Source organism: Enhydra lutris, unplaced genomic scaffold (assembly GCF_002288905.1).
Source record: "Enhydra lutris kenyoni isolate GAN:26980312 unplaced genomic scaffold, ASM228890v2 scaffoldscaffold24, whole genome shotgun sequence".
Taxonomy (NCBI): Eukaryota; Metazoa; Chordata; class Mammalia; order Carnivora; family Mustelidae; genus Enhydra; species Enhydra lutris.
This window is the reverse complement of record NW_019154108.1, coordinates 12,040,582-12,065,953: the sequence shown is the minus strand read 5'-3', so window position 1 is coordinate 12,065,953 and position 25,372 is coordinate 12,040,582. Positions and strand designations below refer to the sequence as shown.

Here is a 25,372-nt window from a genome sequence, read left to right as displayed (position 1 = left end):
TAAAAAGGATCCCTGAGTCAGGCCTAGCTCAATATAACATGTACGAATTTATACATTCAACTTTCCTGGGGAAAGAGGAGGTGAGGGAGGATGCTGGTATGACGATATAATTCTCTCCTCACCTTGCACTCCCTATCTGATGTAGGGTCCCAGGACCAGGCACCAGAAGTAAAGGTTTCTTTTTTTTTTTTTTAAATCCAATTAATTAACATATAATGTATTGTTAGTTTCAGAGGTAAAGGTCAGTGATTCATCAGTCTTATATGATACCAGCACTTTCCTAAACTCTGCCCTATGCGCTTCTTCTCTTGGCTGAGTTTAATCTGTACCCTCTCCACATCATAAACTGCAGAGAAGTTTTCAGGAAATTCTAGGAGTCCTTGCAAATTATGGAAACCTCAGTAGCTCATTCTGATACTTCCAATTCAAATTCAGAACTACAGAATTTATACTTGTCCTCTTTGATCTCACATCAGTGTCTCCTTCTTTCTGCACCAACAGGCCTGATTCTTAAGGACACAGGGGATAAGAGAAGCGAATTGGAGTACCCCATAATCACGCATTTGCTTTATTTCACATTCACACACAACAATCTCAAAATAACATTATTTATGCCAGCACCATAAATTTGATGACTGAAAACACTTTGAAAAAAATGTGTACAAATTCTCCCAATTGTCACCACCTTTTATGGTTGCAGCCTATGTCCATTCCGAGAGCAAACAGCCATAAATGCTGTTCCTGCTCCCTCTTAACTTTTCTGTTTTCACTTCTACAGCTACTTAATGAACAACTCCAGTCCTTAAGCTGATGTCTCCCTGTCATTTTGGTTGTCTGTAGCTCATTCTCTAACAGATTACTAGATTCTTCAGGAAGAATTCATGGGATCAACATTCCCCAGGCTCCTGCAAGTTGACGACATTTGTGAGTGAGTATAAAGAATTATATCTGAAAGGTGATTATGTTTGTGTTCTCTTTTCTGGGACATCATAAATATTTAACACATTGTTTCTCAGTCATAAACCTTTGTTGTTGAATTGTCTGATGATAAATTCATTTTCTTGCCCCTGTAAATCACTTTAAAAAAAAAAAATGTTATGTTAGTCACTTATTCTTTTTGTCTCATAGGATTTTTTCTTTTAAAAAAAAAATGTTTAAAGGTCTATAATTATACCAGAATTTGCTTATGCTCTATCTCTATCCATTATGTTCCAGTTGTCATACATATACAAATTCGCTCACCAAAACAAATTTCTTTAAACAGTCAAATGTTTTAAAGAACCCCAGAGAGGGGTGACCTGGCTGGTTCAGTTGGTGAAGCATGAACTCTTCATCTAAGGGTTGTGAGTTCAAGCCCCATACTGGATGCAGAGATTACTTAAAAATAAACAGAAAGATATTTTTAATCTTTAAAAAAATAAGAATTTAAGAGGAAAAGTGTTGTATACACACAATTTTTTTAAACCATTTATTATGCTCTTCTTTCTTGAAGCACCACATTTCCTTCTGCTAACATTTCCTTCATTCTGAAATGTGTAATTAGGATTTCTGGTAAGGAAGGTCTTGAGTAATAAATTCTTTCGGGTTTCATGTATCTAAAAATATTCTAACTTCATCCCTGAAGGAAATTTTCACTGGATATAAAATTCTAGGTTGATAGTTTTCTTCTTTCCAGTAGTGTAAACATTTTGTTCAATTATCCTTTAGTCCCTGTGGTCTTGATGAGAAATCTGAGCTCTCTCAGATTGTTTTTCCCCAGTATGTAAAGCATTATTTTCCTCTAGATGCTTTCAAGACTTTTGGTATCCTTCGTATTCCATACTTTGATTCGGAGGTGCTTTGTCGAATTTATATTGTTTTGATTTGCTGTGACTGTTGATTCTCTAAATTCCTATGTTTCTCCAAACTTGGGACATCTTCAGCCATTATTTTTTCTGCCCCGTTCTGTCTTTCTGGGGCTCCAATTACATATGTTACATCTTTTCATCACTTATCTGTTCACTCTTACAATTTTTCCATGTCTAGTTTGCAAAGAATAATTTCTGTTGATCTATACTCAGTTTCACTGACTTTCTCTTATGAGTCTCCTTTTTGATACAGATGCCATTCAGTGAATTTTTATTTGAGATACTGTATTTTTCTATTCTGAAGGTTTCATTTTGTTTTTTTTCCTATTTCACTACTGAAATTTTCTATCATCTCATTCTTTTTTTTTATAATTTTTAAGATTTTATTTATTTATTCAACAGACAGAGATCACAAGTAGGCAGAGAGGCAGGCAGAGAGAGAGAGGAAGGGAAGCAGGCGCCCCGCTGAGCAAAGAGCCCGATGCAGGGCTCGATCCCAGGACCCTGGGATCATGACCCGAGCCGAAGGCAGCGGCTTTAACCCACTGAGCCACCCAGGCGCCCCATCATCATCTCATTCATTTTAAATGTTTTCCTTTATTTCATGAAGTATGCTTAAAGTAAATACTTTTTTAAAGGTTTTATCTGATAATTCTTCCAATTCAAACCTAGGTCATCTGACCTGGGTCATCTTGAGCTATCAGTCCACTTTTTTTCTCTTGAGGCTAAATCATTTCCTGACAGACTAATTTTGGCTTGTACTGTGTATAATTGTGATCCCATGGCACACTATGGACTCTGTCAAAAATCTCTGGAAAATGTTGGCGTTTTAGTTTTACCAGTCAACCTGGTTAAACTGAGATGTACACTCTAGTATACTCTACAACAGGACTGAACCTTGAAAACAATGTGCTAAGTGAAAGAAGTCCATCGAGAGACACCCATTAGCTTTCCATTGATGTTAAATGTCCAGAATAGACAAATCTACAGAGAGAGAAGATTAATGGTTCCTTAGGGCTAGGGAAATAAGGGAACAGGGAGGTGAGAACTTTAGGGTACAGGGTTTCTGTACAGGTGAGGAAAATGGTTTAAAACAGACTAAGGTGTGGGGCTCCTGGGTGGCTCAGTGGGTTAAAGCCTCTGCCTTCAGCTCAGGTCATGATTCCAGGGTGCTGGGATGGAGTCTCACATAGGGCTCTCTGCTCAACAGGGAGCCTTCTTCCTCCTCTCTCTCTCTCTCTCTGCCTACTTGTGAGCTCTGTCAAATAAATAAATAAATACATCTTAAAAAAAAAAACAGACTGAGGTGATGACTGAACATATCTGTGGATACACTAAAAATCACTGTACATTTTAATCGACTCAATTTTATGGTATGTGAATTACATCTCAGTAAAGCTGTTCAAAAAGACTATTTATAATGAAATCTTACAGCATTTTTTTTTAAGATTTATTTATTTATTTGTCAGAAAGAGAGAGAGAGAAAGCACATAAGCAGGCAGAGAGGCAAGCAGAGGCGGAAAGAGAGGCAGGCTCCTTGCCCACGGACCCCAGGATCATGACCTGAGCCGAAGGCAGCAGCTTAACCCACTGAGCCACCCAGGCATCCCCTTACAGCATTTTTTAATGAAGATCCCCTGAATATCAATGGCAAGTAGTACAAAAGGCAGAGATCATGCTTTCCTCCTCTGGGTGAAAAGTTTGGAATAAGTCATGAGCCAGTAACATATCAATGATTACTATTAATGTTAATTACCAAGGACAACATCTAATACTATTAAGAGTAGAGCCAATAAAGAAAAGTTTGTTATTTTTATATCATTTTTTTTAAATGAAGGGTTTAAAATGGAGAGACAATTCTTTTTTTTGTTTGTTTTGAGAGAGAGAGAATCTCAAGCAGACTCCATGCCCAGCGCAGACCCCACACAGGGCTCGATCTCACAACCCTGAGATTACAACCTGAGCTGAAACCAAGAGTCAGACACTTAACTGACTGAGCCACTCAGACGCCCCGAGAGTATTCTCCATTTTTAAAAACCAGTTTCATATTCTACCATTACCTAACTGTATGGGCACCTATTTCCACTAAGAACTGTAAAATGATAGGTGATCTAAAATAAAGGAACTTCTCTCCCCAGATATGCATATCTAATTCTTACTAATCAACAAGTGTAAAGCATTAAATACTTTATATTATCACTGATCTCTGTGACAAAACAATCTGCCCACCATCAATGACTTTCCCTTCTCTATCAAAGCAGTTTCTAATAAGGTCCTTCTAGTTTGGAGACAGCATGAGCACCACTCTTAAAATGGTGATATTGTAAAACCTACATGAGAAACAGAAATCAAGATAAGATCCTGGCTACTGAAGAACACACAATACCAGCTGGTAACATTTGGTATCAGAATTAACATTCTGATTATTTACATATTCTTTAAAAACATCACAAATGTTCTCACCTTTCTATTTTTGTCATCTAAAACTACATCACAGGATAATCAAACATAACATTCTAACCAGATCAAGCATATTTTTTTTGTTGTTCTAGTAGGATTTTGTGTCTTTCATTATTATTAGCATACTTGATGTTGTAGCTGACTATTGGAACACCAAGCCTATTGCTAAGTTTAATTAACATATTTAGAAATAAGTTGGGGTTTTTTTCTCAACCTATAATTAGAACTTGTTTTACTATAACCCAGCATTTGGCTTGTACTTTAATCAACTGGAGTCAGACATATGCCACATGATACTGTTTAGTTGTTAGAAATAATCTCTTACATAAATTTTGCATTTAAGCAAATAAATGATTGAAAAGAAAGACACTCTTAAAATGCAAAGTTCTTATTCAGGAAATCAAAAATGGAAAGGCTGGTATTCAGACTTTTAGCTGAAAATAAAAGTGCATCCATGGCAAGTCTCAAACCTGAGGTGACAGATCAAAAATAAAGTATTTAATGACTACCAAAACCAGCCATTCTATTAAAAGCATTTAAAAAATGGATATGCTCTTATCCATATTATAACAATGTTTTTATATTGTATTTTTCTAAGTATTCAAGTGATACCTTGAACGTTAAAATAATGATAAAATTTTACTTCTGAATCTTAATGGTCATTCTTTGCATATCTTGTTTACTTTGGTCCTCCCCTCCTCAGCTAAGCTAATTCCATTTGTTGAACTATCTACTTCCTACCACAGACTGGCTTTTTCCAAGAGGTCCTCCTGATTCACTTGTTCGCCTCCTCTTTACTCTCTTATTCTATATTTCCACAGTGCTTAGGTATATTAAAAAATTATATTTTGCTTTTTTTTTTAAACCTGTTTTTGTTGTCATTCAACTGCTCTCTATTATTACAGGTAAGCATATTTCATTCCAACCCAACAAAGTAGGTAGGATACTGGAAAAACAGGACTGTTTGAACAAGACTTGTGAATGAATTTACAAAATTAAAACTTTTTGTCCAACTTGGGCACAACTGTTAAGCAGAAGTTATTTTCTTAAAATTGGTCTTTTTTTCAAAAGACAGTTAACTGAATGTAAAGAACGTACTACTACTTACATAAAACCATATTACTTACTAAATAGCAGATCTCACTCCCACTCCCAATACCCAGGACACTAGTATCCACAAAAAAAGATGTATGTTTGAAATGCATCAGCTAAGACATTAATGTAACTAAACATAAAGGGAAAGATGATTTACTTTGATTTTCCATAAGATGCCTTATCCACACTTATTATTTCCTCCTGATGTTCCTTCTTAGTATGCTTTATTGGCCACTCCTACCCTACCCAATCTCAAAATACTAAAGTTCCTCAGGGCTCAGTCCTAGACCCGCTTCAGTACTGACTGTTTCACTAAGTGGCCTCAGCTTACCTTGTGATTTGTGCATCATCTATCTGCCAATGACACCCAACTACGTGGATTACAGGTTGCAGCCTTATAGATGGTAAGAAAAATCACTTCCTGGAAGGCCAGGAGCCTAAGCAAATTTAGCAATCTATGAATTCACCCAAATTTATACAAATTGCAGGCATGACACGATGGAGACTCTCTTGGGCTTGGTTTTCAGACTTTAGAAAAGGAAGTAATAGAGTTATTTTTTTCTTAAAACCTTTTCATTTTGATGTTCCTAGGAAGATGTTGCTGCAGCTGAGGTCGAAGAGGTTGCTGCCTGTGTTCTCTTCAAGGATTTTGATGGATTCCAAAGGCAAGGGAAGCAAGGGCAAAAATGAACTATTGGGATTTCATCAAGATCAAAAGCTTTTGCACAGCAAAGGAAACAGTTAACAAAACCAAAAGACAACTGACAGAATGGGAGAAGATATTTGCAAATGACATATCGGATAAAGGGCTAGTGTCCAAAATCTATAAAGAACTTAGCAAACTCAACACCCAAAGAACAAATAATCCAATCAAGAAATGGGCAGAGGACATGAACAGACATTTCTGCAAAGAAGACATCCAGATGGCCAACAGACACATGAAAAAGTGCTCCACATCACTCGGCATCAGGGAAATACAAATCAAAACCACAATGAGATACCACCTCACACCAGTCAGAATGGCTAAAATTAACAAGTCAGGAAATGACAGATGCTGGCGAGGATGAGGAGAAAGGGGAACCCTCCTACACTGTTGGTGGGAATGCAAGCTGGTGCAACCACTCTGGAAAACAGCATGGAGGTTCCTCAAAATGTTGAAAATAGAACTACCCTATGACCCAGCAATTGCACTACTGGGTATTTACCCTAAAGATACAAACGTAGTGATCCGAAGGGGCACGTGCACCCGAATGTTTATAGCAGCAATGTCTACAATAGCCAAACTACGGAAAGAACCTAGATGTCCATCAACAGACAAATGGATAAAGAAGATGTGGTATATATACACAATGGAATACTATGCAGCCATCAAAAGAAATGAAATCTTGCCATTTGCGACGACGTGGATGGAACTAGAGGGTATCATGCTTAGCGAAATAAGTCAATCGGAGAAAGACAACTATCATATGATCTCCCTGATATGAGGGAGAGGAGATGCAACATGGGGGGTTAAGGGGGTAGGAGAAGAGTAAATGAAACAAAATGGGATTGGGAGGGAGACAAACCATAAGTGACTCTTAATCTCACAAAACAAACTGAGGGTTAATGGGGGGAGGGGAGGTTGGGGGGGTGGGATTATGGACATTGGGGAGGGTATGTGCTATGGTGAGTGCTGTGAAGTGTGTAAACCTGGTGATTCACAGACCTGTACCCCTGGGGATAAAAAGATATTATATGTTTATAAAAAATAAAATTAAATTAAAAAAAAAAAAACACCTTTTCATTTTGATATGATTACAGACCCGAAGGCAATTGCATAAATGGTACGCTGAGTCCACCGCTCTCCCCACTTCTCCACTGGTAACAACACACATTACAGCCACAGCACGATGGCAAAACCAGGAAACTAACACAGAGACATTAAGGGTAGATTACAGGCCTTCTCAGTCTGTATCCTTTTTTAATCTGCACATGCACATGTATGTAGTCCCATGCAATCTTATCCTGTGTGTCGATTCATAAAACCACCACCACATTCAAGATACACAACCGTTTCATCACCACAAAGAACTCCCACACGCTACCTCACTCCCCATCCTGTCCCTGACCTTGCCCTCTGGGCACCGTTCATCTGTTTTCTAACTCTGCAGTTCTGGTATTCCAAGAAGTTAGGTAAGAGGAATCATATAGTACATATGCTTTGAGATTTAATTCTTGTCACTCAGCGTAACACCCTTCAGGTCCACCCAGGTTGCTGTGTGTAATTAGTACCACTTGCCCCTCCTCCTGCCAGGAGCACTCCCCCTTGTATGCATACGGCAGATACAGCAGAGGTGTGCAACCCGCCTCCCACTCAAGGACTTGCGGGCTGCTTCTCGCAATTTGCTATTTTGCTATTACAAAGAAAGCCGCTACGAACACTCAGGTACAGGTTTTTCTGTGAATATAGGTTTTAACTTTTCTGGGATAAATATCTGCAAATGTAATCACGGAGTCCCGTGATAAGTGCATGTTTTTTTTTTTTTTTTTTTTTTTTTAACTTTCAAACTGTTCCTGAGTAACCAAGTCATTTTATATACCTACCAGGAATGTGTGAGAGATCTAGTTTCTCCACATCCTGACTGGCACTTAGTATTATCACTATTTGTTATTTTAGCAGTGTTAACATCTTCTCATTGATATCTCACTGTAGTTTTAGTTTGCATTTTTCTAATGCCTAATGATACTGAACAGCTTTTTATGTGTTTAGTTGCTATCTGTATCTCCTCTTGGGCAAAATGTCTCTTCGTGTCTTTTGTCCATCCTATAACTGGATTAGTTGAAGTTTTTTGATCATGTCGAGAGTTCTTTATATATCCCAGACACAGGGTCTTCATCATACATATGGTTTGCAAATATTTTCTCCCATTCTGTAGCTTGCCTTTTGGCCTCCTACCTGTTCCTTAAGAAGTGCACATGTTTTTCATTTTGGTAAAGTTCACTTCATTAATTTTTAATGTCCTATCTAAGAACTCCTCACTAAGGAGGAGGACTAAACCCTAAGTCCAGAAGATGCTCTCTGATGTTTTCTTCTACTTTATTCTCCTTTTTCAAAAACCATTTTAGCTACTCTAGCTTCACTGTATTTCTACATAAACTTTGGAGTGAGCTTGTTTTTATATTTAAATAAATAAATAAATAAATAAATCCTCCAAATGAAAAACCTATATGAGCTGTCAAAAACATTGAAAATAAGATGTTATTAATGTGTCTCTAAGTAGAGCTGTTTAGGGCCAAGCCAGTAGCCAGAGGCCTGAATGCAGCTGCACACAGAGAAGCAGGAGTTAGAGTTATTAAGGGAGGTTAGCCCAACAATAATACTTTCACCTGGATTGAAGGAAAAAACAAAACAAAACAAAGAAACCTTGCTGGGATCTTGAAAGGGATGGCATCAAACCTGCAGATCGATTTAGGGAGAACAGACATCTTTAATCTGGAAAGGTTTCATATCCATTAGGCGCTCTACCAGCAAGTGCTCTACAGGTACCATCTTTGTTCCCTCCTCAACCCCACTGCATCCTTTCCTGGCCTCCTGTGAAAGGGGAGAAGCTACAGGGGCAGCTCTCACAGTAAGAGCCCTGTAAATACTCATCTCTACAGCACCATTCTCCACGTCTCAGCATAATGACAAGGAGGGACACCTAGGTGGCTCAGTCAATTAAGCACCTGCCTTCAGCTCAGGTCAAGATCCCAGGACAGGTTCCTTGCTCAGCAGGAAGCCTGCCTCTCCCTCTCTGCCTGCTGCTTCCCCTGCTTGTGTGTGCTCGCGTGTGCGCGCTCTCTCACAAATAAATAATATATTTTTTTAAAAAATACAATGACACGGAAATGGTCTATGTGCTAGCAACTAGTCTTTAACACTGTAATAAGCAGCATCCTTTAATCTTTACAGGAAGACCACTGTTTTTTAGAAAAAGTTCCAAGTTGCTGTAATCTCAAGGACAGATCATTTGGCATCTAAATTGCAGAAGCTTGTGGAGGAGCAAGCACAGTAAATAAGTCACCTGGCACCTCGTTTAATGCTTTCTTCACTACCCAGTGTTACTTGAAAACATTTTTACTTTATTTACTTTATTGTCAGTCTGTACATCGATTTTACAGCTAGCCAGAGTCAATCTCTCTCTTTTTTTTTAAAGATTTGGTTTATTTATTTATTTGACAGACAGAGATCACAAGTAGGCAGAGAGGCAGGCAGAGAGAGAGGAGGAAGCAGGCTCCCTGCTGAGCAAAGAGCCTCAATCTCAGCACCCTGGGATCATGACCTGAGCCGAAGGCAGAGGCTTTAACCCACTGAGCCACCCAGGCGCCCCCAGAGTCAATCTCTTTAATTCCAATTTCCATGTCCCCATTCATACCTCTTTCATCTTATATTAACTAATATCTCCTTTGAAAACAGGTAAAATACTGCTTTACATTTTTTTAAGGTATTTCTGGAAATTTCAAAGGTAGTTGCAAATGTTCTTGAGTAAAATATGACAACGTGGTGCACAACTAGAAACCAAGCACGTGGGACTGACGACTCCTATCACTTGCTATTTTCCACTGCTCATTTCCCTCTCACAAAACCATGAGGAAGCAAAGACAAAATTTTCATCTGAAAATGTTTGCTCTATTAGAAGACAAATAATATATTTTGGAAGTCTGGAAATAAATTTGTTTTAAAAGAACACAAAGGGAAAACATATTTCCTTCCCTGAACACATCCCGTCTCCACTATTCCCTTTTTGTATTCTCTAATTCCATATACTTGAAGTTCAAAATTATAAAACATTCTGAAATTTGGCAAACCTTGAAAACTTTGATGTGCAGTTTACTGTAAAACCAGCTAACTTAACACAATGTTTGAACAAAACACGTATTTCCTTAAGTTACCTGTAGCTTGATGGCTACCAAGGTATCAAGTCTACAGCACGGTACTCAAGTGTTTCCACAAGAGGGACCAAAATTGCTCTTCCTCAACTCAGCATGAACTCTCTTCTCCAGCCGAACCACCTATCAACCCTCCTCCAACCCACCTTCTGCATGCCTACAACCTTCTCTCCCGCCATCCCTGGTTGGTAGAACGCCTTCTGCTCTGCCTACAAAAAGCCTCCTCATCCGCAAAGTCCCACCATAAAAGCATTCTTTTATGAGCAATAAGATGTTATGTCAAGAGCATAAATTCCACCATCAGCCTGACTCAGATTTTAACCTAGTTTATGCTAACTATGGACTCATGTCTATGAAGCTAGGTTTCTCATTCACAGAATGGAGCCACATCCATTTTAGATGACACCCAAATCACAGCACTATCGTTAGAATAATATAGGTAAAATCTGTAACACAGTTAAAAGTTAAGTAACCACTGGAAATCACCATTAGAATTAAGCTTATTACTCGTTTCTTTGAGTTCACTGTAATTTGCTTAAATAATTCAACTGGCAGTTCACAATCCGGGCTCACTTCATCTCTTATACTTTTGCCCTAAATGATTATTTAAAGTCTACTACTTTAGTTTTTACTTATGTCTTGTGTTTTCTGTCCCCGAACAGGCTGGAAGCTTCTTACAAGTCAGGACTATATGTTATACTTACTTAAAATTTTATGTAATTTAGCACAGTGCTATTTATAAAAACAGACTCAATGAATATTTCCTCAGTAAAGCATCTGCTGAAATAGTCTTTCCAGAAAACAGGAATCACATTTTAAGAAGTGCACTGATACACCAGAGCATGTCCACTGAGAAGTAAAGGGAGAGGCAAGGAGGGAGGGAGGGGTGGCATGGAAATGGGCACAAGGTGAGGATCTATATGTGTATCTGAGATAGTGGGAAAGAGAATGTGTATGTCAATTTTGATAACAAAGAAAGTACAAATATGCTGATGTTTAACCTAGAGGAATGATGACTTCAGAAGGCATGATAGCTTTAAGACAAATTAGACTATTATATGTGGTTCTGAAGGCAAAACTAGGAACAATGTAAGGTAAAAAAGAAATTCAGCTTAACATAAAGTAAAATCCTATCACATGAGAGCTATCCAACAATGGAATAAACAGGACTCATTTAACATGAAGTACCCGGTAAAATTATAGGTATTCAACCTATAGAGCCCTAATAGGGCTCAGGGTTAAAATGGATTTCCAATGTCAACATCAGAAAGATAGTTGTCATCTAAAATGTAGTGTTGAGAAGAATTGTAAGACTGTATATACAGTTGGCATGAAAAGGTCCTGTGATCAGTTAAGAATATTTGCCATAGCTGAGTGGGAACGAGCGGATGGGTAGCAGAGGATAAGCAGAAGGGGGAGAGAGCCACCAGAAGTGACCCATTGGAGAGTAATACCCCAATACGAAAGTGCCTTGTGCTTGGGGACAAGCATTAGCTTGGAGTCTGGTTGAAGGCACTCAACAAGAGCAAAAGATCTTAAGGGGTAACTGATGGAATCTGGCAGTCAGGGGCACGGGCCTAAGCCTACAGACCCAGGACAGCCGCAGCCAGCAACCACCCCTGCCAGAGAGAAAGTGGTGGGGCCTCCAGTCCGTGGTCCCTGAGCCCCTGGCCGCTGCCTGCACCACCACTCAGCTGGGCACACTCCCGCCCACACATGAGAGAGTCTGGTGTGGGTGTCAGCCAGCACTCTTTAGGATCCCAGCCTGCTGCCACCAGCAGAGTGTCCAGATACTCCTAGCCTGAGCCTGGGAGAACCCGGCGTGACCTCTGGTCCGGCTCCCTCAGCAGCAGCCATCTCTGACCTGCACAACCGTGGGGACTGAGCACATCATGCGTGGGCCTGGACCCCAGACAAGCAGTCCCGGCAAAGGCAACCACCAGAAGTGGGCTCCCTGGACCAGTATCACTCATGGTTTTAGTGACACGGCGGGTACAGAGAAAAGCGGGCGCCTCGGGCAAACCCTGACACAGTGGCTGGGGGTGCACAGTGCCTGCGGGAGGTTGCACGGCTCAGTGGAGTTTGCAGAGGGGGAGTCTGTGTTCTGGGCCATCCAGAGGGGAGCAGACTGAGGCTTCTCTCTCAGGTGGAGGTCTGGGTGCAGTTTGCTTTCCACTAAACCTCTCAATAGCTGCGAAAAGTCACCAAAGAACAAAAACCTCAGAGAACAAAAGCCTTAAAACCCAGTTTCCACAGAACCCAGCCCCTTGACAGGGGAAGGACAACTCAACCCAAGCAAGACTGACTGAAAAACAACACGGCAGGTGCTTCCCCAAGAAAGCAAGCCAAAAGAATGAGAGGATAACCACCACAGGGTCACCATAAAACTGTAAAACCCCAATATCAAGGGAAAACAATATCTTAAGCTCCTGGTATTCTAACACCTGTATATTTCATAGATACAAGTTTCTTTTTAATTTGTTCTCACAATTCTTGTTCTTTTTTTTTTAACCTACTTACCATTACAACTAGAGGTTTAATACAACATACTCAATAATAACCTTTTAACTTGAACTTTTTTACTACATATACCTGTGTTTTAATTTTTCTTTTCTATTTTTTTTAATATACATATAGATATAACCTTCAAGGTAATCTTCTTTCTCTAATCAATACTACCCCTATATATAAACCAGTTTTAATCTCCCTTTATCCCTGGAAAGTTGAGTCCTTTAACAAAGATATCAAGATACACCCAGGAAAAACCAAAATAACCTTCCTCGCCCACATCGAGGATTTATAACCACCCTCCCATCTTCTTCTTCTGTCAGTGTGTCAGTGTACTTGTTTTTGTTCTGATATTATAAATCTTATCCTTAGTGTTCATTTTGGCTGGGTTGTTTTTTTTTTTTTTTTCTTATCATTTACTTCTGTCAGTCTTTGTTTTTGTTTATATACCTTATAAATCTTACTTTTGGGTCTCATTCTGGCTGGGTTTTCTCTTTTCTCTCTCGCGTGCACTCTTTTTTCTTTTTTCTTTCTTTTTGGTGGTGATTTCCAATTGCTCCGAAACATTTCAGGCCGCACTTTGCCTGGATCATGGTTGATATGTTCAACTACACATCCCCTCCACCACCTCTCACCAAAATGACTAGGAGGAGGAACACCCAACAGAGGAAAAGTTCAGAGACTGTGCCCTCTCCATCAGAACTATTGGATACGGACATAAACAGTATGTCGGAAAGGGAATTCAGGGTAACAATTATCCAGACAATAGCTAGGTTGGAGAAAACCATTAATGACAACATAGAATCTTTACAGACAAAAGTGACAGCTAAGCTGGCAGAAGTTAAAAATGCTATCAATGAGATCCGTTCTAATCTAAATACTCTAACAGCTAGGGTAACTGAGGCAGAAGACAGAATTAGTGATCTAGAGGACAAAAATGATAGAGGAAAAGGGATCAGGAGGAGGCATGGAACAAACAGCTTAGAAGCCATGAAAACAGAATTAGGGAAATAAACAACACCATGACATGTTCCAGCGTCAGAATTACTGGGATCCCTGAGGGGATGGAAAAAGAGAGAAGATTAGAAAATATAGTTGAACAAATTCTGGATGAAAATTTTCCCCATCTGGGAAATGGAACAAGCATTCGGGTCCTAGAGGCAGAAAGAACACCAACCAAGATCAACAAATCTAGAAAGACCTCAAGACACTTAATTGTGAGACTCACGAACCATAATTTTAGACAAGAGCTTCTGAGGGTATCTAGAGGGAAGAGATTCCTTACATACAGAGGAAGGTCCATCAGAATAATGTCAGACTTGTCCACAGAAACCTGGCAAACCAGGAAGGGCTGGCAAGACATATTCAGGGAACTAAATGAAAAGAACATGCTAAAGAACATAAAGAACATAAAGCCAAGAATACTTTATCCAGCAAGGCTGACATTCAAAATAGATGGAGAGATAAAGAGCTTCCATGACAGGCAAGGTTTAAAAGAGTATTTGACCATCAAGCCGGCACTACAAGAAATATTAAGGCAGGTTCTATAAAAGAAGAAAGAACCCAAGAGTGACATAGAACAGAAATTTACAGAGACAATCTATAGCAACAAGGACTTCATGTACAAATAAAAACGTATCTTTCAATAATCACTCTCAACATGAACGGCCTAAATGCTCCCATAAAATGGCACAGGGTTGCAGACTGGATAAAATGACAGGACCCGTCCATATGCTGTCTACAAGAGACACATTTAGAACCTAAGGATACATCCAGACTGAAAGTAAAGGGATGGAGAAGCATCTTTCATGCCAATGGGTATCAAAAGAAAGCTGGGGTAGTGATTATCATATCAGATAAATTAGATTTTAAACTAAAGACTATAGTCAGAGATACAGAAGGACACTACTTTGTGAAAGGGTCTATCCACCAAGAAGATCTAATAATTGTAAATATTTAAGCCCCCAATATGGAAGCAGCCAACTACATAAGTCAATGGTTAATCAAAAAATAAAGAGTCATATCAATATGAATACATTAATAATAGGGAATCTTAACACGCCATTCTCAGTAACAGACACATCATCCAAGCAGAAATTGGACCAGATGGACCTCATGGATATATACAGAACATTCCACTTTAAAACAACAGAATACTCATTCTTCTCAAGCACACATGTCACCTTTTCCAGAATAGACCACATGTTGGGTTACAAATCAGGGCTCAACCAATACCAAAAGATTGGGATTATTACTTGCATTTTCTCAGACCACAATGCTTTGAAACTGGAACTCAACCACAAGAAAAAGTTTGGAAGGAATTCAAACACTTGGAAGCTAAAGACCAACTTGCCCAAGAATGTCTGGATCCTGGAAATCAAAGAACTTAAACAATTCATGGAAACCAATGAGAATGAAGACACAGCAGTCCAAAACCTATGGGATACAGCAAAGGCAGTCCTAAGGAGAAAACAGACAGCCATCCAAGCCTCACTCAAAAAAACTGAAAAATCCAAAATAAACCAGCTCTCTTTACACCTTAAAGAACTGGAAAACCAACAACAAATTAAGCCAACGCACTCCACAAGAAGGGAAATAATCAAGATTAGAGCAGAGATCAATGAAATAGAAACTAGAGATACAGTAGAACACATTAATGAAACTAGAAGCTGGTTCTTTGAAAGAATCAATAAGACCAATAAACCACTGGCCAAACTAATCCAAAAGAAAAAACAGAAGACCCAAATTAATAAAATTATGAATGAAAGGGGAAAGATCATGATTAACACCAAGGAAATAAATACAATTATCAGAAATTATTATCAATAGTTATATGCCAATAAGTTAAGCAACTCAGAGGAAATGGATGCATTCCTGAAAAAGTATAAACTTCTAAGACTGCATCAGGAAGAAAATGACAACCTGAAAAGACCAATATCTAGTAATGAGATTGAAGCAGTGATCAAAAACCTCCCAAAAAACAAGAGTCCAGGGCCTGATGGATTCGCTGGAGAATTATACAAAACATTCAAAGAAGAAATGATACCTATTCTCCTGAAGCTGTTTCCTTAAAATAGAAACAGAGGGAAAAATTCCAGACTCTTTCTATGAAGCCAGCATTACCCTGATCCCCAAACCAGGCAAAGACCCCATTAAAAAAGATAATTTCAGACAAATATTCCTGATGAATATGGATGCCAAAATTCTCAACAAGATCTTAGCTAATAAGATCCAACAATACATAAAAAAGATTATCCATCATGATCAGGTGGGACTTATCCCTGGGATGCAAGTGTGGTTCAACATTCACAAATCAATCAATGTGATAGAACAAATCACAAGAGAAGAGAGAAGAACCACATGGTCCTCTCAATTGATGCAGAAAAAGCATTTGACAAGATACAGCATCCGTTCCTGATTAAAATGCTTCAAAGTACAGGGAGAGAGGGAACATCCCTCAACTTCATAAAATCTATCCATGAAAAACCCACAGCAAATATCATTCTAAATGGGGAAAAGCTGACAGCTTTCCCACTGACATCAGGAACACGACAAGGATGGCCACTCCCGCCACTTTTGTTCAACACAGTACTAGAAGTCCTAGCAATAGCAATCAGACAACAAAAAGAAATAAAAGGTATTCAAATTGGCAAAGAAGAAGTCAAACTCTCTCTCTTGGCAGATGACACAATACTTTATATGGAAAACCCAAAAGACTCCACCCTCAAAGTACTAGAATTCATACAGCAATTCAGTAATGTGGCAGGATGCAAAATCAATGCACAGAAATCAGTTGCTTTCTTATACACTAACAATGAAAATAAAGAAAGGGAAATTAGAGAATTAATTTCATTTACTATAGCACCAAGAACCATAAGATACCTGGGAATAAACCTAGCCAAAGAGGTAAAGGATCTGTACTCGAGGAACTACAGAACACTCATGAAAGAAACTGAAGAAGACACAAAAAGATGGAAAAGCATTCCATGCTCATGGATTAGAATAAACATTGTTAAAATGTCTGCACTGCCCTGAGCAATCTATACTTTCAATGCCAACCCAATCAAAATTTCACTGGCATTTTTCAAAATGCTGGAACAAACACAATCCTAACATATGTATGGAACCAGAAGAGACCCCGAATTGCTAAGGAAATGTTGAGAGGAAAAAAAAAAAAAACAAAAAACAAAACAAAAAAACAAAAAACTAGGGGCATCACGTTGCCTGATTTCAAGCTTTACTACAAAGCTGGGATCACCAAGACAGCATGGTACTGGCACAAAAACAGACACATAGACCAGTGGAAAAGAGTAGAGAGCCCAGATATGGACCCTCAACTCTATGGTCAAATAATCTTCGACAAAGCAGGGAAAAATATTTCGTGGAAAAAATACAGTCTCTTCAATAAATGGTGCTAGGAAAACTGGACAGCTATGTATAGAAGAATAAAACTTGACCATTCTCTTACAAAACACACAAAGATAAACTCAAAATGGATAAAAGACCTCAACGTGAGGCAGGAATCTTGTCAAAAGTCTAGAGAAGAACATAGGCAGTAATCTCTTCAACATCAGCCACAGCAACTTCTTTCAAGACATGTCTCCAAAGGCAAAAGAAACCAAAGTGAAAATGAACTTTTGGGACTTCATCAAGATCAAAACCTTCTGCACAGCAAAGAAAACAATCAACAAAACGAAGAGGCAAACCCCGGAATGGGAGAAGATATTCACAAATGACACTACAGACAAAGGGCTGATATCCAAGATCTATAAAGAGCTCCTCAAACTCAACACTCAAAAAACAGATAATCACGTCAAAAAATGGGCAAAAGAGATGAAAAGACATTTCTCCATAGAAGACATACAAATGACTAACAGACACATGAAAAAATGTTCATCATCATTAGCCATCAGGGAGATTAAAATCAAAATCACATTGAGATACCACCTTACACCAGTTAGAATGGCCAAAATTAACAAAACAGTAAACAAGTGTTGGAGAGGATGTGGAGAAAGGGGAACCCTCTCACACTGTTGGTGAGAATGAAGGTTGGTGCAGCCACTTTGGAAAATAGTGTGGAGATTCCTCAAAAAATTAAAAATAGAGCTACTCTATGACCCTGCAATTGTACGACTGGGTATTTACCCCAAAGATACAGCTGTAATGAAAAGAAGGGTCATCTGTACCCCAATGTTCATAACAGCAATGGCCACAGTCACCAAACTGTGAAAAGAGCCAAGATTGCCTTCAACAGACGAATGGGTAAAGAAGATATAGTCCATATATACAATGATGCCTCCATCAGAAAGGATGAATGCCCAACTTTTGTATCAACATGGACAGGACTGGAAGAGATTATGCTGAGTGAAATAAGTCAAGCAGAGAAAGTCAATTATCATATGGTTTCACTTACTTGTGGAACATAAGGAATAACACAGAAGATATCGGGCGAAGGAGAGCAGAAGTGAGTTGGGGGAAATTGGAGGGGGAGATGAACCATGAGGGACTATGGACTCTGAGAAATAAACTGAGAGTTCTGGAGGGGAAGGAGTGGGGGACTGGGTGACCCTGGTGGTGGGTATTAAGGAGGGCACGTATTGCATGGAGCACTAGGTGTGGTGCATAAAAAATGAGTCTTAGAACACTGAAAAAATAAAATTAAATTTAGAAAAAATTAGAAAAAAAATATTTTTTTAAAAGATTTTATTTATTTATTTGACAGACAGAGATCACAAGTAAACAGAGAGGCGGGCAGAGAGAGAGGAGGAAGCAGGCTCCCTGCCGAGCAGAGAGCCCGATGCGGGGCTCGATCCCAGGACCCTGGGATCATGACCTGAGCCGAAGGCAGAGGCTTTAACCCACCGAGCCACCCAGGCGCCCCAGAAAAAAATATTTTTAAATGACAGTTCTCAGCTGGGATCTTGAGTTCCCATAACAAAAGCACTTTAGTTTCTCATTCCATAATTCGCTCTTAAGACCATAATACCATCTTAAAAACTGCACTGTGTTTTATAATTTTCATAGTATATTCATGGTTTTATTTTTAAAAAACTTTGTGACTACTAGGTATCAACAGGGGAAAGCATATGAATAGGCAGTAGCCAAACTGAGATCTCCTAAATACAAAATTTTTAATCAAAATATTCTTCCTTTTCTAATGTCCTAGAAGTTCAGTACTAAGTAAATCAATCAGCTGAAAATATCCACATCTTTAAAAAAAAAAAAAAAGCAACACTAAAACAGAAACTTTCTCTTCTACCTGGGCTCCTGTCCTTCACAGAGATCACGTGTATCAGCCACCACTTAAAAGGAACAGGCACTGCTGTGTTACTGAACAGAAGGGCTCAGAGTCTGGTCGTTGGACCAGCAGCAGCACCTGGGAACCTATCAGAAATGCCAATTCCCAGCCCCACCCACCCTATGGATTCAGAAGCCCTGGTGTAGACCCAACGAAGTGGGTCACAGCAAACCCTCTGCCTCATTCTGACGTGTGCTGATGTCTCAGAGGATGGTTCCTGCCCTCTCCGAAGTAGCGGGTCCTCCATTTGCTTCTTCCTAGCGCCTAGTCTCTCTCATGGTTCTCACAACCCAAAGCTTTCCTCATTTGAATGATTCATTCACCAGTAACTCTGTGATTGTTTCCTACGCTCTCCCCTTTTAAAATGCGAGACTGCCTTTTAAAGTACACAATACATTTAAAATTTTTTTATTACACATAAATTATTATGAGCTGTTTACATTAGAAGGAGATTTTTAGCTTGTGTCAACAGGTGTAAGAATAATCTGGTACATGGAGAAAGGAGAACCCTCGTGCACTGTTGGTGGGAATGCAAACTGGTGCAACCACTCTGGAAAACAGTATGGAAGGTTCTCAAAATGTTAATGCAAGTATCTTACGATCCAGCAATCGCACAACTAGGTATTTACACAAAGAGTACAAAAATACTAATTCAAAGGGATACAGGCACCCTGATGTTTATAGCAGCATTATCTACAATAGCCAAACTATGGAAATAGCCCCAGTGTCCGTCAATAGATGAACGGATAAAGAAGATGTGGTGTACATATACAATGGAATATTACTCAGCCATAAAAGAGAATGAAATCTTACCATTTTCAGAGATAAGAAGCGAGCTAAAGTATTATGATTAGCAAAATAAGTCAGTCAGAGAAGGACAGATACCATGATTTCACTCACATGTGGAATTTAAGAAACAAAACAAATGAGCAAAGGGAAAAAAGAGAGAGAGAGACACAAATCAAGAAACAGACTCATAACTCCAGAGCATACACTGCTGGTTACCTGAGGGGAAGTGTGTGGGAAATGGGGGAAACAGGTAATGGGGATTAAGGAGTGCACCTGTCGTGATGAGAATGGGGTGATGTATGGAAGTGCTGAATCACTATATTGTACATCTGAAACCAGTATTACACTGTATGTTAATTGGAGTTTAAATAAAAACTTTAAAAAAAAAAAGAATAATCCTGTATAAAAAACTATTTTGTAAAGAAGCTCACTTTTTTCTTTTCATTTCATCTTAAACTGTATACAATCAAACACACATTTGTGAGGAAGACTTTAAATAAATCACTGTCCCTGTCAAATAGTTTACAGAGAAAAAAATTACCCCATGGCCATCAAAAGTATCATTTTCCTGCAAAGACAGCTCTGCTGGCACTCACAGAACCCATTCTTGTGTGGCCTCTTACTCACCTGTGCACATAGTGCAGCTGATGCACGGAATCGATTGCTATCACCATCTCGGCCAAGTAAAATCGAGCCATATCTTCAGGCAATCTGTCTTCAAATTTGCTGAGCAGAGTAAGCAAATCCCCACCAACATAATAATCCATGACCAGGTACTGGAAATGGAAAAGAAAAAAAGGACTCAATAAAAAGTAAGGGTGAAAAATTAATAAATGTAATGTAACCCGAGGTCAAATAGCACTGGGTCAAATACTTCTGTTGTTAATTACAAGAAGTTGCATAAGATGATCGTGACAAGGCTTGTAAATGTCAGGAAGCAGTAAAATAAAATTTTAAAAACCTGAAGCAGGGAACAAGATAGGATTACCCTTGTTTTGTTGTTGTGTTTTGCGAAGTAACAACATCACTATCATCACCTATAACAATACACCTCAGTTTTACCAACATTTCATTGAGGAAACAATGTATTAATTCTCCAAAAGTGATTAAAGTAACTCAGAATATAAGACATTCTTTTATTATGTTAAGTTCATTTTCATTATCATTAACATTTTCCTTATTTCCAGTTAGACTGGTAACAATTTATCAAATCAGCACTTGGATCAACACTAATATAGAGAATATAATAATTTCCATCATATATATATTTCTCTTTCCACTCCTGATAGTGCAGAAATAGCGGAATGGACTTTTCTTAGGTAAGTATAAATAGAAGTCAACTAATTTTAGATATGGATTGTCATGGGTATATGTGTACGATACTATGATTTATAAGAAATATGTATATATATATATATTTATATTTATGAAATATATATATATTTGGCAGAGCTCCTAAAAAAACCCTTAGAATCTCCTAAGTGGGGGCACCTGGGTGGTTCAGTCATTCGGGCTCAGGTCATGATCCCAGGGTCCTGGTGAGTAAGGAAAGGACTCAGATGTAGGCAGGAAGAGACAGGGGTCCCTTAGCTAGGTTCTGAAAGAGTGAACAAGAGATCAGGGAATAGACCAGACCACCTGGCCCCAGATGTTAGGGAGTATTTTTCTATGCCGGCTACAGGGAATCACAGAAAATGACCAAACCGGGGTGCCTGGGTGGCTCAGGGTTAAGCCTCTGCTTTCAGCTCGGGTCATGATCTCAGGGTCCTGGGATCGAGTCCCGCATCAGGCTCTCTGCTCAGTGGGGAGCCTGGTTCCCTCTCTCTCTGCCTACTTGTGATCTCTCTGTCAAATAAATAAATAAAATCTTAAAAAGAAAAGAAAGAAAGAAAATGACCAAACCTCAAAGTCAGTCAGTCAGTAAGGGTGTCATCAATTGTCCTTGTTCAGACCAAGATGGCACAAGAATCTCAAGGCCCCAAGCTCCCTGGTCGAGTTCTCGATAAAAGACAGGCCTAAAAGCCCTCAGTGACAGCCCATTTGGGACCCCTCTCACTCTAGAGAGCTTTTTCTTTCCCTTCTGTTCTCACCTTCACTTAATGAACTTTCACATCACTTCACCCTTTTGTGTCTGGGAGATTCATTCTTCAGCTCTGTGAGACAAGATCCCTGTAACCCTTTAACACCGGGATGGAGCAGGGTCAGACTCCCTGCTCAGCATAGAGTTGTCTGCTTCTCCCTCCAACTTCTGTCCCTCTCCCTGCTCAAGCAAGCTCTCTCTCTCTCTCTCAAATAAATAAAAAAATACTTAAAAAAAAAAAAATCTCCTAAGGGAGAAGACAAAGGTGGCTTTTGTTATTTATAACAAACCTCTTTTCAACCACACTTGTGTTTATGTTAATGAGGTGGCTTTTGGAAAGCCCTTAGCTGCCAAGGGAACCAAAATTAGAAGGTTGGAAATTTAGGGAAGGGCTAGAAACTGAATCCATCATCAATGGCCAATGACTGGATCAATCATGCCTATCTAATGAAGCATTCCTAAAAACCCAGAAGATGGGGCTTGGCAAGCTTCTGGCTGGGCAACCGCGGCGAGTGGTGCTGGAAGACTGGCACACTTTTGCAGAGGGCGTGTGAGCTCTGTGCCTCTCCATCACAGGGTGCCTGTGCACCTCATTCCTACAGCCGATGCTCAGTCAGGGGAGCAGCTCTGGCATATTAACCGTTTCTGAGGAGTGGATCATGGAAATCTCTGATCTGTGACTCAGAAGCACAAGTAACTAGCGGGTGAGGAGGGAGTCTCATAGGACTTGAACGCTTAGCCTCTGGGATCTGGTGTTGTCTCCAGGTAGAAAGAGCATCGGAACTGAGTTAAATTGCAGGGGGCTCTGCTGGTGTCATAGGACCCTCTGATGAGTGGAAAACCCACACAGCTAATGTCAGCACTGAAGCAGTACTGAGAGAGTACAGTGTGTAACATAAATGAAAACATGGAGACTTCCTTTACCATGTGTGTTTGCAAAAGAGAAAGACAAGGAGTACATGCTAAAATGTTCACAGGGCTTAGCCCTGCATTGTTAGATTACCCTTGATCTCATAGCTTTTCAGTATTTTCTAGATGGCTTTCTAAACCTGCATCACATATGTATGTGCATGTTTTACCACATTATACATATTCTTTTAAGGTGAGTGAAAAAGAGACACAGTGGAAAGATGGCCTTTCTAGTCAAGGGTACCTGTATTCAAATTCTGACTCTGGGTTTTAAGCAGCTTTTGAAAACTTAGTCTCTTAGAGCTTTCTCATCTATAGACCTACAATAATGATACCTTCTTCAGAGTACAGCACTCAGCATGAAGGACAGTAAACAGAAGATATTTTAATGTCACTTAAAACATCTTGAAGTTAAAATGATTTTATTACCAAATAAAGATATTACTTCAGTGATCACCAACTTGACATTTAAGATTTAGAGAGTCTTGAGAAAATCCATATTCTTATTACTATACATTAAAATTATAAGCATGTGTAATTTCTGTTAAATAAAAGAAACTAATTTTACTGTTAAATCCTTGAAAATGAGAGGAACAATCTACTTCAAATCCTGGTCTATGGTTTCCTTGCTCTATTTACTAGGCCTAATGTTTAACAGACTCCATCATGAAGATTAGAGCAAACTAATTTAATGTAACAGAACAGTGTTAGCATAAACATGTCACTAGAAGTGGCAATGGTTGCGGGGAAGAAATCCACAGCTACCATCTTAAAGTACTCTGAGCAGAAAAGCAAATGCAAAAACTTTTCAAATAAAAAAGTTTCCTACTGAAACTGAAATCGAACATTTACACATAGAAAATCATAAAACATAACTTACCCCTTCAACCAACAGTTCCTAGGTGCCAATCAGGACTCTTTGGTACCAAACACAGGAAAAATAAAAACTCAGAGGACAAAAAGACGAAAGGCTCCTCCATCAAAAGCTTCCTGTCTTGACATGTGCAACAGCTGTGCCTGCCACACCAGGTTCCTACAGTCTGAGTATAACCATCTACCAGGCAACTGCTAAAAAACTGTTCTCTCAACATTTTTGCCACATTCAAAAGTGAGGCTCCTTGTGTCATTGTCTCTCTCCTACTTTCATCCATATTCTATGACGTGCTTCCCCTTAACAAACCCCGAGCCCCTGGATCCAGTCCTTTTCAGTTTCTCCACATGCCTTACTGAAACTCTTCTCTGGTAAACAAAACCTCCTTGAGATAGCATAAAAAAATTATAAATACATCATTATTCTGTTTTCCTTTTCGGGCTGCCTGCTGAACAGAGTTCTGGCTTTGCCTGCTCATGTTATTTCCCTACCTTGTTCTCAGAGGAAATTAGCAGTTACTAGGACAGAATTCAGCAACTGGAGGGAGCAATGAGCAAGAAACACAAAAGAAAATTCTCAAAAGAAAAACAAGGAGTTGAAAATGAACTACACTTGCAATCTGGTTTTGGTATTAGGGAGACAAAATGGATCAGAAACAGCAGACAAATAAAAACTCCGCAAGGGAGAAGAGCTCCTTTTCTCTGTACACATCCCAGCGAGTATCTCTAAGTGCTGCAAGTCCATCTTCTATTTTCTCCTTTGTTCAGAACAACATTCAACTAAATCACCAAGGTCTTGTTGGGTCTACTTCCTACTAAATGTCTGTGGAGCCCATCCATTTCTACACTACCCACTATCCCAACCCTAATCCAGGTCCCGGGCCTGTCTTGACTATATTACTGTTACAGTTTTAAGGGTTAAGAGCTTGCCATATTATATTTTATTCTGTACAAAACTTCCTTGGGAATGGCAGATAGAGCACAGAACAAGTGAGGGACAAAGAAGCTCATTCACAATTCCACAGATACGGAGTACCCAATATGCACTACCATCACACTAGCCAACAAGGTGCTACATGAGTAAGACGTGGCTCCCGTCTTGATGGAATTTATAACCTCATGGAGAAGAAAACACAAATCAGTGGTCAAGTTCAGTGTAACATAAATACTGTGACAGAAATAAGCAGAAGGTGCTGCTGTAAGCTCTAAATGGAAAAGATCCTAATCCCTGAATCAGGTTCCTTCATTCATTCATTCAATCATTCATATAAAATTTCTTTTTGTATAAGGTGTGAAAACTATTCTCTTATTTATGGAGAGTCGAATATCTAAAACAAGTTGTAAAATATCCATTCTTTCCCCTAATGCTCCCTTATCATAATTTAAGACGCGAAACACCTTGGATCTGCTCTTGGGCCATGGTTGCTCTCTGTGATTCCTCAGTAACACATCATACCTGGTACAACAACCTCCTACTCATAAACTATCTTTAAAATAGTACCCAATAGAAGATACCTTTAAATGAGTTTAAGAAAAATATAGACTGAGAGGTAAGGTCCACAGATATGCCAGGGAGATAACAATCCTAACATAAAGAGCTCCCACCAA

At 39.2% G+C, this 25,372-nt stretch overlaps 1 protein-coding gene across 4 annotated transcripts in view; it reads right to left on the bottom strand.

Moving 5' to 3' along the window:
• LOC111150759 (CDC42 binding protein kinase alpha) overlaps positions 1-25,372 on the bottom strand; it is a 328,384-nt gene that overhangs the window by 181,949 nt on the left and 121,063 nt on the right. For all 4 annotated transcript variants that reach the window (XM_022508346.1, XM_022508347.1, XM_022508348.1 and 1 more), the window contains exon 5: positions 20,533-20,681. In XM_022508346.1, the coding sequence (XP_022364054.1) occupies positions 20,533-20,681 (149 nt within the window). The remainder of the gene's footprint in view (positions 1-20,532; positions 20,682-25,372) is intronic.